Source organism: Poeciliopsis prolifica, unplaced genomic scaffold, assembly GCF_027474105.1.
Source record: "Poeciliopsis prolifica strain line A6 unplaced genomic scaffold, Auburn_PproV2 SCAFFOLD004, whole genome shotgun sequence".
Taxonomy (NCBI): Eukaryota; Metazoa; Chordata; class Actinopteri; order Cyprinodontiformes; family Poeciliidae; genus Poeciliopsis; species Poeciliopsis prolifica.
In genome coordinates, this window is record NW_026562379.1 from 11,067,816 (window position 1) to 11,081,977 (window position 14,162).

Here is a 14,162-nt window from a genome sequence, read left to right on the forward strand (position 1 = left end):
CGCTATGATGCCTGACATGAGCTTCCAGGTTGTGGAGAGGCAGGTTATTGGTCGGTAGTTGGGTGGGACTGGACCCTTTGATGGATCCTTCTGGATTAGGATTGTCCGCCCTTCAGTTAACCATTCAGGGTGAGTCCCACTTTGTAGCAGCTGGTTCATTTGGGCTGCCATTCGCTCATGGAGAGCAGTGAGTTTCTTTAGCCAGTAGGCATGGATCATGTCAGGCCCTGGTGCTGTCCAGTTTTTCATACCTGAGACTCTTTCTTGGACATCTGTCACAGTGATGGTTACCGGGGCTTGCTCAGGGAGGTTGCTGTGGTCCTCTCGTAGAGAGATCAGCCACTGTGCATTGCTGTTGTGGGACGCCTCCCTTTCCCATATGCCTTTCCAGTATTGTTCCGTCTCCAGCCTTGGTGGGTCTGCTCTGTTGTTATTGTTACCCTGCCATTGAGAGTACACCTTAGCTGGTTGAGTGGAGAAGAGCCGGTTAATCCTTCTGGATTCATTCTCCCTTGTGTATCTCTTTAGGCGGCTGGACAAGGCTTGGAGCCTCTGTTTGGCAGTCTCGAGTGCTTCAGGTATGGGCATCTGCCTGTACTTTCTGGGTACTGGTCTTTTCATTGCACCCTTGTGGAGCTCTGACAGTTGGCTCACTTCCCTCCTTGTTACCTTGATTTTAGCCTCTAACCGTCTTTTCCATGGTGGGTATTGGGTCTCATGGTTGCTCTTATAGCCAAGTATCTCAAGGATCACTGATGCTGAGTTGTAGATCAGCTCATTGGTTTCTGTTATGGTGTTGGTAGGGATCGTTCTCAATGCTGCATTCACATTCTCAATGAGACTTTCAGATGGTACTTCACTCAGCCGTTGTAATTGGCGCCGGGGAGGCCTGGTTGTCATTCGGGTCATGATTCTCTCTCTCAGGTCAGCAGCTGTCTCGTTCAGCTCTGTTTCGCTCATTGGGGCCGTGTATCCCCTCACTGGGTGGGGACTTGTAGTTAAGTCCCCACAGTCCTGACATCCGGGTTCCTCCCTTTTGCCGTAGCATTTGTGTTGTATCTCGTCAATCTCAAGTTGTGATAGCAGTTGCCGTTTGCGGATGTTGGAACACTGAGCTACTAGTTGTTTAGTGCTTAGTGTTGACTGGGGATGTCGAAGTAACCATTCCTTCCCCAGTCTTTGCATGTAACCCCTCTGACTAGGGTTACTTGAGTAGTAGCATTCCAACAGATCCACATTTTCATCTCTCGCCCATTTCCGTCTTGTTCCAGTAGCCCATTTGTCATCAAGGTGCTCTGGTTCCCCAACACCTGACGCAGACCTTGTTTGGCCGGGCGACGTCTGAGCCGGCATGTTATGCAACTTAGTATCTCTCATGGTATGAGGTAGGCAGTAGCTTGAAGGGTCTTGCCTAAGGACCCAGACTGGATTCGAACCCTGCCCTCTCGGGTGATATACTGATGCCTTATGTATTGAGCTATCCAGTCAGCTATATATATATATATATATATATATATATATATATATATATATATATATATATACACACAAATATAACTTGGAGAAATTTGTGTGTCCCAATGTTATACCACAGGACATAAGGTTAAGCAGACTATATTTTTCAAGGACAGCTGTCCTTTACATTTGACCCAACAAAAATTGGGATTTTGCCACTAAATTAAAAAGACTGATGGGGTCATTAGCAAGGTAAAATAGATGTGCCTGATGGGAGTGAAAAGTGGGAAATTACAAAAATAAATGTAGTACACTTTGAACACAAGTTTCATAGCCACAAAAATATTTCTGAACCCCCAGCTTTCATTCCAAGTGGGGTGTAATTTTTATCTAAATCCTGTCTGCGTCATGTGTATGTAGAATTCTCAACCAGTCCATTTCTCAGCTGATGAAGACCTTGGTTCACTTACCACAGAACTATTCTGAAAGTTTCCCAGAATCTTCAAGAGCTGGAATGTTTCAAAACACCACTAAGTGAATGTTTAAAACACAATGACTGAATTATTTTTTTCTGCACCTTCCAAGTCCTGTATTCTGTCTTACTCCTAGATTCCAGTTGGATGCTATGCGCACACACACACACACATACATATAAACACACATTTCCTTCTGATAAAAAAATATGCCTTAAATCCAAACAATAAAATAACAAGTATTGAGGAATTAGTTATTCCATCAAATGCCAAGCCGCCAGGCATGTGCTTTGTTTTTATATTTATCTTGGTTTTGTTTTTATAACTGTAAAAAAAAAAAAAAAAAACAATGATGTCACAATATTGAGCCTTCAAAGTTAGTATAAACCACACACAAGTAATTAACAGCAAAATCTTTTATTTTAAGTTCTAATATTTTACTGCGTTTTTGTTAGAGTTTAGATTGCAAGTGATTTAAAAACATTTAATTCTAGTTTATTGGACTAACATTTTTATTGCTGCCAATTAGCCTCTAGATTCCTTTCTCATTTTCTCTGTTTTGTTAATTGCTGGTAATTGCATGTTTTTCTTTGTTTTTTTTTTATTTAAGTGTTGAATAAATTAAGTTTGACTAGATGATTGAAACTAAAGCTCAACACGATCCAAAGAGTACACAAAACGGAATGTCAGCTCAAGTCAATTATTCATAGGCACTCTAAGTTTAATTCTGTACTCAGACATTTGGACAATTTTCATTAGCATAAAATCAGGTAGACCCATCAAAGTAATTTGGTGTGTTCACTGTGCGATTGAAACTCATTACAAACAATGAGCTGTATTTCTGACTGTGGCATTAATACATACAAGTTTAACAAACCGGACATTTTCCATCATAACGAACCACCCTGATTGTGTGTACATCTCAGCGTGAGGTCCACTGTACTGAGCTCTGTGGGCTTTCCATAATAAAGTGTGCTTTCTTTATCTGCATACAAGCTGCAGAGGCTGATCCCACAGAACAGAAAGATAACTGCTGCACTGTGCACTCACAGAGCAGAAGCTTTCTCTCCAATTATCATGTGTTTTATGGCTGGCTGTTAAGAAGCTCCACTGAGTGGGAGCATATTTCTCTGAGCTCAAGGGCATGTTGTTGGTGTTTACCGAGTGGAGAAGAATGCGCCAGCTTGCCGAAGACTAACTTTGTAACTATGACGCTGAGGTAAAAAGAAAAGGAGAGAATGGAGGATTGCTCATGACAGGAAGTTGAGATTAATGTTGCCACATTGACAGGTGGTTAGAAAAAGGGAGAAACTGTCTTGGGATGAGCAGCAGGAGGAGTGAGGAGAGAAAAAGGGGAAACATGCGAATTAAAGGAGATGGAAAGAAAAATGAAAATGAGAAAGTGGGCAAGAGAACATCCTGACCTCTGGCAGTCAAAGTTAGTGGGTGTTTCTCCAGTACTCCCCTGGGAGCCTGCTCCACCAGAGCATTAATTAGCTATTAACTTAAACACAGGCTAGCAGAGACGACTGCTGTGACTGTACACTGACTGTGAGGTGTATAAGTGTGCACGCGAGCATAATAAATCACTGCAGGAATTATTTAAGCTTGCCGATCTGAAGGATATTTTACTGGAAAGCAACACGCATAAATAGTCATGCCTTTCACTAAAGTACACCTGTGCTCAAACATTTTAAATACAACAAAGTGAGAAGAAACTGGTCAGAAAAGCTCATGTGAAACAGTTTGGGTAGTCATCATACATATTTCAACAGCTCATAGTCCCATATGATCAAAAATAAAAAAAAACAGCAGCTTTATTGTGAATGTTTTAATACATAAAAAAAAATTTGTAACAAGTGGCTAAGCTGCAATTAAGGCTGTAAAAAAACCTGGCAAAAGTTTAAGTAAGTATTTATTCACCAGCTTCAGTTTAAATTGACTGGCATGAGCCTGGGCAGTAAGAGCTTCTAGTAGTTGGTCTAACAACAAAAAGTTGGAGGTTGCCTGTTCCTCCTGGAGGCTTCCTTTGGAGATTTTTTTTAGCACTGCTCCAGTGCCTGCAAGCTATTTTTTTTTTTACATTAGAGATAGATTCTAGATTCTAAACTTTAAATGAATGTTGTTTTTAAGTTATTAAGGTTACCAATATATGATATGACTAACTCACAGCTTTTAACCAAGTATCAGAATAAGGCGGCCAACCAAAAGACCCAAAGATGTAAAGGTGCTACTTATTATCAACAGAGCAAGTCAACTATGATGGTAGCCAAATGGGACAGTAAACAGTTTGAATTTGTTCCCTTTGATGAAATCAAAAGACACTACAAATAACATTCAACTCTCAACAAAACAAAGGATATGCTAAATATCAAACTTTAGGTTGTTTTTTTTTAGAAACTGTACCAACTAATTTGTGGAGGGAGCAATGTGAAAATTAATTTGCACAAAAATACTTTGCAAATCATTGTATTCTGTTCTTTTTTTATGTTTTACACAATGTCTCAATTTCAATTGGGGATTCATCTCTCCATCTCTCCAAATGTGGCTTCCTGGTCTTTAAGGGAGCACAAAACAAGATACTTTTAGAAGTGGAAGAAAGTCTTAGTCTCCAATTAGAAGAAATTATTTCACCTAGACTGTCTTTATGGCTTCCAGTGTTACAGCCATGACCAGGAGTTCCCACTGGAAATGTTTTTTTTTTTTTTCAGGAAGCTTTTTCTTCCAATGAAACAATAGAGCTTTGAGTTAAATCTATTTACACGTTTCTACCATCTCGCATGTTTTTATGATCTAGGATCCATGTTTGCACAAAATTTTAGTTCCAACAGTGCCATTCGGGAAAACTCACGTCAACTATGCCTACATTGATTTTTGAAGTAATCAACCAGGACAGTGGGACTAATCAGTGCCGAGTCCTTTTTCCCCCCCAATCTTTTAGTTCTGATTTGTTGGGTATGGTACAAACGTGATTGGATGATAAATAGTCGGTTTCAGTCCTAATGCCATTTTCAATCATTTCCCTGCTCTCCTTTCCGTCGCTTCCAGTTTATTTTCAAGCTCAACTCGTCACAATCTGGCTGCAAAAAAAATGTCTGTGCATTTTCCCCCAGTTTAAAGGTTTTGCTGACCAGTGTATTCACATTATAGGATGAAATAACTCTGTTCTTACTTTTGCTCGGGTTGCATCCCTATTTTTTTTTTTACTTTTTGATGATATATTAGGAACACATGTAGTTTAAATATGGTAAGTAGAGAAATGAGTTCAAGTTCTTCGCAACTGTAGTCCGTGTTGACCTGGAAACAAAGTGCTAGAAGGATCGCGTCGGAACGAGAGTGAGTCATGGCCTCTAGTGACATGGTTCAGACATCTAATGAGAACACATCCCTGAGAAACAGTTAACAGCATGTCCAACTGGGTGGAGATCATACTCAGAATACACTTAAGCACAGTCTGAATGTGATTCTGGGACCTCAATGCTGAGGTGGAGAAGAGGTTAGAAAGGAGGAGTGCTTTCCTTAGCTCCTTGTTATTGTGTCCTTGACCCATGAAGAGCAGCGGGGAATGAGTGGATCAGTGAAGACGACTTGAATTTACATGAAGTTAGAGGAGCTGTGAGAGGAAAGTCATTTACATGCAACTGCAAAATAATAGGGGCAAATTTCCATGACCCTCGTGCATTGTTGTATAGATCATTTATCAGCAGCAGTTTCTCTGTTTTTATTGAAAGTTTTGACACTGTATACAATTTTTTCTGGGCATGACAAAATGGGTAGCTGGGATTAACAAAATGCTACAAGAACTGATTTCTTTAAATGCAATACTGCAAATCCATTATTGTGCAGTCAAGAAGGGTCTAAACAAAAACAACCTTATCCTCTCTAATCTTTTCTTGTACGTCTCATTTTTCTTTTGTCCTACTTTTTTTTTCCACTTTTTTTTTTCTGAGAACTATAATAACAGAAGGCAGCCTCCTCTTTCTTTTCAATTCTGCATTGTCCAAGTGTTCAAAGCCAGATTACAATCAGACTTTTGTCATCAGTTAATCATCCTTATGGTGGAGGAAGACATAGAGAGAAAGAGGACGAGAGCAAATAATCTCTGATGGCGGCAACAACACAGCTAACGATTTCCATCTAATTGCTTCTCCTCTGCTTCTAGAGAGTGGCGAGGGTTGAGGAGAAAAGGATAAGAGGGCCACAGACAGTGAGAAAAAGAGAGGGTGCCAATAATGACAAGCCATTCAGCCTCTAACACTCACCTCTGATAATAATGGTTTAGTCAGGGCCATTTGCCCGTATGATCCTCCGCCTCCTCTTCATCTCTATCCTTCCCCTCCTGTCCTTTGCCAATATTTTCCTCTTTATTTCCAATTGACTTTCCCCCCCCCACTTTTAACATGTGCTATATGAACACCACCATAAGGTGTTCCAGATGTTCCTTTCAACTGTGCTATAATAATATTCCTGGGTTTGCACAGCGATTGTGTTTAAGTTATGAAACTTTATCTCCAGCCTGTTATTTTGTGATATGGCAAGATGAGCCTACTGCAAGTTTCATTGGATCAAATGCAAGACTTTTTAGGGCCATCATGATTACAATTTAAGATCTTTGTAATAAAAAAAATAAATAATGCCTACAATTATTTAACAACATCAGAAATAAGTATAACATTTTACAACCAAAATTGAGGTTATTCAGCACTGGAAAATTAACAAGTTCTTCCACTTCTAAGTTACCCGGCTACCACATCCTTCTTACACTCTCTGGTAACGCTCCAGGTCATGATGGGCCAGCACAAACTTATAAATCCATAATTTAATGCCATATTACTTTAAATACATATGATCAAGGAATTGGTAGTGAATCTTGAAATAAAAACTGCTCCTAATTGGAGTTAATTTTAAGACATTTCAGGAAATGGATTTTTAAACAAATAAATTCTGTTCCAAAAGCCTTATTACTCATCAGAGCATTGGTTATTTTAGTACAACAACCAACTTCCCATCAGAACTGCAACATATAGAGCAAAAATTACACTTGGTTATTATCTCTCAAAGGAGTTGAGATTTTAAATCATAAATATAAAAGGGAAATGTTTCTGTAAATTAGTGAGAGTCACCATATTTTGCAACCAGATTACAAGGTTGGACCGTTTGTAAACAGTGCATTATCAAAATCAAAATCTTACACAAACTAAATTTGTGGTTGAAATTTTAAGTTTAGATTTAGGAAACATTTGAACCAAACTATGAACTATGCAAAAGAACAACACAATGATTCAGTGTGTTCACTTAAAGCTAATAACTTCTCCAATGACTATTCAAGAACAAAATATAAACCTAAGGTTAATTTGGTCTACAAAATGTTCTAAACTATATTACAAGAGTGAATACAGAAATCCAACTGTTGCTATTCAACTGTTGTCCAATTTGAAGCAAAAGTCTGTCAGAAGAGAGGGTCTCTCATCTCTAGCGCTGAAAACCTGACAAGACTTCACGCTGCAAGCAACAAGACGTTGGGCTGATTTTCACACTGTATCCTGGCTACCTTTCATTTATTCACCAAAACTAAAAGACGCTTATTTGAAGCTTCATGTTTCTCTGAACTCTGCTGCTTTCAGAGCTCAGCAGGAATTATCTTTGTTTTAATGACTTCAGCAAACTATGTTAATAAAAGTCTAGGACTGCAATTGCTTCTGTATTCATTTCTTTGGCTTGCTATGCTTTCAATCTGTTTTCACAAAAGTAATAATTGAAGTTTGAACTTTTAAAAGCTACATATAATCTTAGTTATTACAAAATGCTTTGAAATGAACATCAACAATATGACAGATTTCCTTGACTTCCTGCTGCATCTTTTTGTTTTACTGCTTACTTAAAGGGACATCTTTAAAGGAACAGTTTCGTTGTTTCAAAACTTGGTTGTGTTTGGGATTCAAAGGATTTGTCAGCTAACTCACAAAAAAGGATCCTTTGATGCAAAATCTTTGATTTCATATAGTACATAATTGACACACTTTCTTTTTCTAAACTGTTACTGTGTTTCAAAAATACACTTATTGTCATTGAACATAATTAAATATGTGAGCAGTGTTTTTTATTTTAAAAGGACAAAGAAGGACGATTAGACAAAAAGGCCAATGTGCAAAAAGATTGAAAGAACTATAAAAAATAGCATCAATGTGCATAATATTCCTGTAAATAACAAATTCACAAACAATCATTTGCAACAGCCTATGGTGAAACACAAACATATTTTGTAGATGTGTCATTATTAGTCTGTTGGTATTTTCATTTATTTGTAAGAAGCAGCAAATACAGTGGATATAAAAAGGTGCACACACTTGTTAAACGTTTATGTTTTTCTGATGAAAGAAAACATGACGCTTAAGCTTACACTTAGTTGAAATTAGTTTTCATATAGTTTTAGTATTCACTTTTCTTTTTATATGCATTACTTATTTTATTTTTAGTTTTCTGAATGGTGTCAGATGTGAGACATCTATGAACGAAACAAATGATTTTCCTGAAATTATTCTATGAGAGATTAGAAAACATAAAAAGTATCTCAGTGTTCATCAGTCAGGAGAAGGATGACTGTAACACCAGTTATTCTGTCAAAGTATTAGACAAAAGTCACATTACACAAAACACATTGAACTGGTATATGTCTACTAACCTGCACCAAGAACCAGGACATGAGAACAGCAATCCAGGGGTTGCCACTGCGGGATGTCTTCTTAGCTAGACACAGCACCTTACCTGTAGAAATAAGTGACATATATAAAAGGTTATAAGAAAGTTCTCAGAGAAAAAAAAACTTTAAATGGTCATAAGAAGCCACATGAACTTTCTGCCAAGATAGAGTATTTTAATATTCATTGTGATAGAAAAACGTCACCATATTGTTTATCCAGCAACAATGAAGCCAAACAGATAAAGTATGTATTAAGTGCACTCCCAAAATTACTCAAATTTCAAAGGGACATTTTCAGTTTTCTGAAAGCCATCAGATGTAAGACATCTATGTTACATGTCTGTAGTGGGGATGTGTAATAATATTAGAGGTTAAACTATATAAAAAGGGGGACAAAACTACCACCAGCTAAATAAACTCACCATAATTCCCAAATGTGTTCATCAGTTTGGGGAAAATTTAATCTTAACTAAAGCAGGGTTAGATTACTAATAAAAGTCCCAAAACATCCAAAAACTAGTTTTTACATGAAGGTGAAATGAGGGGCACTTTGAGAAACTTAAAAGTGTTGTCACTCATTTATCTATTAGATAAGGGCAAGAAACTGTTGCTACAGTTCACCAATCAGAAAAATATTGCCTGTTGAGCTGCGACGTTGAGATGGATTGGCCAGAATTCATTATTAAGAATATTGCATGATATAGGAACATGCAATCCTCTATCCTGTCTTGAATCAATGGTTCAGACTGGTGGTGCCCAACGGTGTGGAACCTTCAACAGTCTCAAAATATTTTTTGTTTGATTTGGTCATATCTTTTACACATACACACCAATCCAAGAGAGCACTAACTGGATGTGTGGATCAGAATCTTTACATGATGGATGTGTAGCCAAAAACCTGTAGTAAACGGGTGATGTAATCATATCAGCATGTAACTCTGGGGAAAGTTTTGGATACCTGACCTGGAGATTGCTATAATGTTTCAGAAGCATTGAGGCACTTCTGAAGGTGAAACAAAGTCAAACACCTGTGTTAGCTAGCTGTACCTAATAATGTGGCCTGGCAATTTTTACAAGATCACCAGTGTACATCAGTATTTAGACTAGGACTGGTAAGCTTTAATAACCCTGACATTTAAACAGATTTCTGTAATTAACTCCACGTCTGGTCTAAAAACAGAGAGCTGGAGTAGGCGGCAGAGACGGTGAGAGAGATAAACTGAGCCGATGAGTCACTTTATTTAATAACTTGCCGCCACTTGATTTGCTGGAAGACAGTGCTCCCACATACTTGTTGTACCTTAGACAACTTTCTTTTACGGCCATCGCATTCTGACTTAAGAGGTGGCTGACTGACCCAGGAGTGACTGACAGAAACACACAGCCCCATATGGAGGTAGATTGAAGAGGCGGGCGATGGAGAGAAATCTGCGTTTCAGAGTAAATTTCACACTTGATAAAGAAGCTGAATTAAATCAGTGAGACTTTTAAGCCAAATCAATGCAGCAGTGGGAACGGGGTGGAGAGAGGCAGGACAGCGCTGAAGGAGTTTGAGATTAGCAAGTTGTAGAGAAGAAAGAGATTGAGATGTGTGGGAAGAAAACTCCAGAGTGTACGTGTTGGGAAACGGACACATCCATCAGTCAGTCTGCATAGGACAGTGGCAAGGTTAAGCACCGAGCTGCGTGCATGAATGACAACAAGAACACACACAAATGAACAACTGGTGTGGTCACAGTCTGCTTTTCCTCCTCAACTTTTATGGCTCCACAGTCGCCAACTTCTAATTAAACTAATTCATTTGATTTATGTTAACCCTTTGGTTGTTTGGGTGTAGGCAAGCCTGAGTCAGCTTCTTTTGATCACTCTACAGACAAACCTGTGCTAATAAATTCCTTTATCTCCCCTAAAGTACACACCAGCGCTTGAGTACATGCAGATGAAACAGGCGAACAAATAAAATATGCTTAAAAATAATAAAAGAAAGGAGAAGGATGGCACTCAAAGTTATTAATAATGAAAAAACAGCAGGCAGGATAGACTCACACAGAGAAGTAATGGAAATCACACATGCTGCATAAACTTGATATGCCAATGACTTTCACAGAGACAGAGTTTGTGTTTAAACTTTTAAATGGCAGTAAATTACACTTCCATCAGAAATACCACATACTTCTCCTCACTGTCCTGAGATATCTGGATCACTTTGTTGGCTGGAGCTTTTGCTTTGAACAGCTCTCTCATCGCCCTTTCAAAAACTCAGGAGCTTCTAATGTTAAAGCTTCAAAATGGCATCAGCGTGATAAAGAGCATTTGCTTCACTGCAAAGCTTTGTCGCTTTACCCACCGAATAAGTCATCCTTCGCCAAGGCATACAGAATGCGAGAGGCTCCGATGAGATTGCTCATTGAGGCAGAGATTGTAGAGGAATAAACTCCAATGATGACAAAGGGCTGCCAGATGTTGATGTCCCTCAGAAAACTGTAATCCCTCTGAAGGAGAACACTGCAAAAGTAAAAAGTAAAGAGATTAACCCATATGATTGTGATATCACTTTGTAATTGAAGCAGATTCTTGTTAGACAAAGCGGAGCAGACATGCTTGTAGGAACAATGAGCAGGATGATAATTATTTAGCATGAGGAGGCAGAACTTTTTAAGAAGTTTAAACACTTTCAGCATTTTTTTTTTTAAATTTGTGAACCTAAAATAAATTTCAAAACATTACAAACATTTAGGTCATTCGCACTAGATAAACACTGAATTAAATACTAATCTATATAAAAAACATTGCAAATAAATTGCATGAAGCAAATAAATTACTTGCTTTCCTGATACAAATACCAGTATGTCTTGACTTTCAGGTTAATCTTCTAGTAAATCAGGACAAAAAAAAAAAAAAAGACAAAAAAAGAAAGAAATCCTTAAATTGGGATTGTAAATCTGATTTTCACAAAACATTTAAACAGCGACTTAACTTTTCATTTCTCTTCAATATTCCCCATTTCCCTCCTCTACAACCACAAATGTACTTTACTGAGGTTTTATACAACATATCAATGCAAAGTATTGTGTTACCCAGACTGCTAAGAGAACAAAACTTAAAATCCTACATAAAAAAGCTTTTTTGTCACATTTACCAGTTACACCTACTCTACATGAATGAGACTAGGTGTCATTTAAAACTCATTTGTTCTGGGGTAAAATGTGCTCGTGTCCACTAGAAACAGAACACGATTGAGGTGATGGTTACTCCGAGGATGTCTAATGAGGAGGTCCAGAAATACAGAGATCACCACAGTGAATATGCATGGGTGTGTGTGTGTGTGTGTGTGTGTGTGTGTGTGTGTGTGTAGGAGATTGTGCTCGATTCATGGAGAAAGAGAGATCAGAAAGAACAAAAAACTCTGAAGGGTGTGTGTGGTTATGGCCTGCTCCCCACCTCCTTTCAATACAACACAGCGAGAGAGATGAGAATTAAAGCACAAGGTTTCTCCCTCCCCTGATCCATCTCAATCTTTCTTTGTGGTTCAATTCTGTCTCACGCACACAAATCCAATCCATCTATTCCCCTCCTGCATCACCTTCATCTCCCTGATTCTGATGTTTGAGAGATCTTTCTAGCTTTTCTGTCTCAGTCCTCCTCATTTTATTTCAACTCTGATCCGTAACCGCTCTCATTTTCTCTTCGTCCCTCCCCTCCTTCCCTCCTAATTAATACTCTCATCACGTTTTCTTTCAGGTCCACTGATTTTAATACTTATTATTATGGCCCTATTAGGTATTGTTCACTCCATCCAAATGTCTGAGAACATTATTATTTCATATGGAGTCCAAAAGGCATTAAGCACACACACTCAGAAGCACACATAGACACTGACATAAAGGATTTCAGGGTGAATTGTATGAACCAGGAACCTGTGGAGAAGCCACATTGCTGCAGCTTTGCGTTGCCACTCTGGATTGTAGGGATGCAGAATATTACCAGCATGTCATCAGTAAATACAGACGTATCTTGGTAAAATGCATTTAAGGTCAATTTTTGATTAGTTGTTGGGACTGACATTTGTTAGTGAATCCGAATCACCCAAGCTTTTGGAATAGGGTGATATCTACAGTTCTGCCTAAAATGCACTCATTCATTTGGTAACACCGTTTCATCACAAGAAGAATGTTCTGGTTTTGAATCACAGCCTAAGGTCTTTCTGCATGGACTTTAGAGCCAAATTTAAGAGTATTGTGCAAATGGCAGTGGCTACTTCCAGTTCGAAGCCAGCTACTGATTTGATTAATGATAGGACGGCACCAGTAATTGAGTGGTCAACTTGTATTAGCGATGGAGAGGCTAGTGACTAGCATGCCTAGTCATTAGTCTCTCTTGTCTATTCCTGCAAATTTAAGACTGTTTAAGTATGGTTCAATGCCACCTTGGATAATATTTAAGACCAAAATAACCATAGATATGGGGGATTGTTGGGTGAATTTGCTGCCACAAAGCTAGTAAGGTTTAGCAGGTAGCTGCTGGTACCCTTAAGCACTTTGAGTCACTGAAACCAATGAAGAAGTTTTTATGCAAATCAAATCTTTTACCTAAGAAAAAAGTTCTGCAAAAAGAAAAAAATACTTTGAATAGTTCTGCAATGATAAAACAGGCATCAGATCAACTTGCATTTTACAAAAAAAAATAAAAAAGAAAAAAAATTAAGACATTTTAAGGCCTTAATTTTAGAACACTTCTCCATTTCAGGGGCTGTCCTGTAGGTTCACAGTGCACTGTGTCAAATAACTATAACTGAAAAATCTGTTCCCCTAGTCGCCTGTGAGGGCGCTGCACCAAGATCTACTGAAGAAATTGACACACAACATCTTAAGAAGACCAGTGCAATTTCCTTCTTCACAAAATGTAAACAAAAAGGAAGCGGTGGTGTCAAATTTTAGCTGTGGTAGGATTTCTTCATTCATATAGATTACTGGTTTGGACATCGCCCGTAAAACAACTTTAAACCATTTATATTCTGTTTTTTCTTGCTTTCTGTGTCGGCATGCAGACCCATTGTTATGACAACCGACCCAACATCTTTATTAGCCCGCGGAGCAGAGAGTGATATGTTAACTAGAATGTCCTGCACTGTTAACTTTGAAACAGTCTCTAGTCTGGTTGCATTCAGACAGGCTTTCTACCATTTTAGAGTTCACTTCAACTGGACCGAGACCTCGGTTCTTAGGGGGATCGAAGTTCGCTTTTAAATCCGGTTTGGAATTCAAATTTGCATTCTGACCTCCCCAAAAAGAGAAATTAGACTGTCTAGACAAACGGATTAGAAGCTGATTCAGGACTCTAATCCTTGGTTGGTCTGAATGCACCCTCAGTTTTCAAGGAAGGTTGACACAATGCATGGCCTAGTGTGAAGTTTTAACCAATATCAAGGTTGTCATAACCAACCTTGATGTTGGTTATGACAACATAACCAACATCCTTAATGGTGTTAAGGTCAGTATTGGTGAGGAACTGCTAGCTTTTAAACTTCAAATATT

The 14,162-nt window shown here is 38.4% G+C and overlaps 1 protein-coding gene across 3 annotated transcripts in view; it reads right to left on the bottom strand.

Annotated features, from left to right (window-relative positions):
• zgc:153039 (uncharacterized protein LOC767698 homolog) overlaps positions 1-14,162 on the bottom strand; it is a 77,016-nt gene that overhangs the window by 26,072 nt on the left and 36,782 nt on the right. For all 3 annotated transcript variants that reach the window (XM_055028096.1, XM_055028097.1, XM_055028095.1), the window contains 2 exons: positions 10,976-11,133; positions 8,611-8,693 (listed from right to left, as the gene is read on the bottom strand). In XM_055028096.1, coding sequence (XP_054884071.1) covers positions 8,611-8,693; positions 10,976-11,133 — 241 coding nt within the window. The remainder of the gene's footprint in view (positions 1-8,610; positions 8,694-10,975; positions 11,134-14,162) is intronic.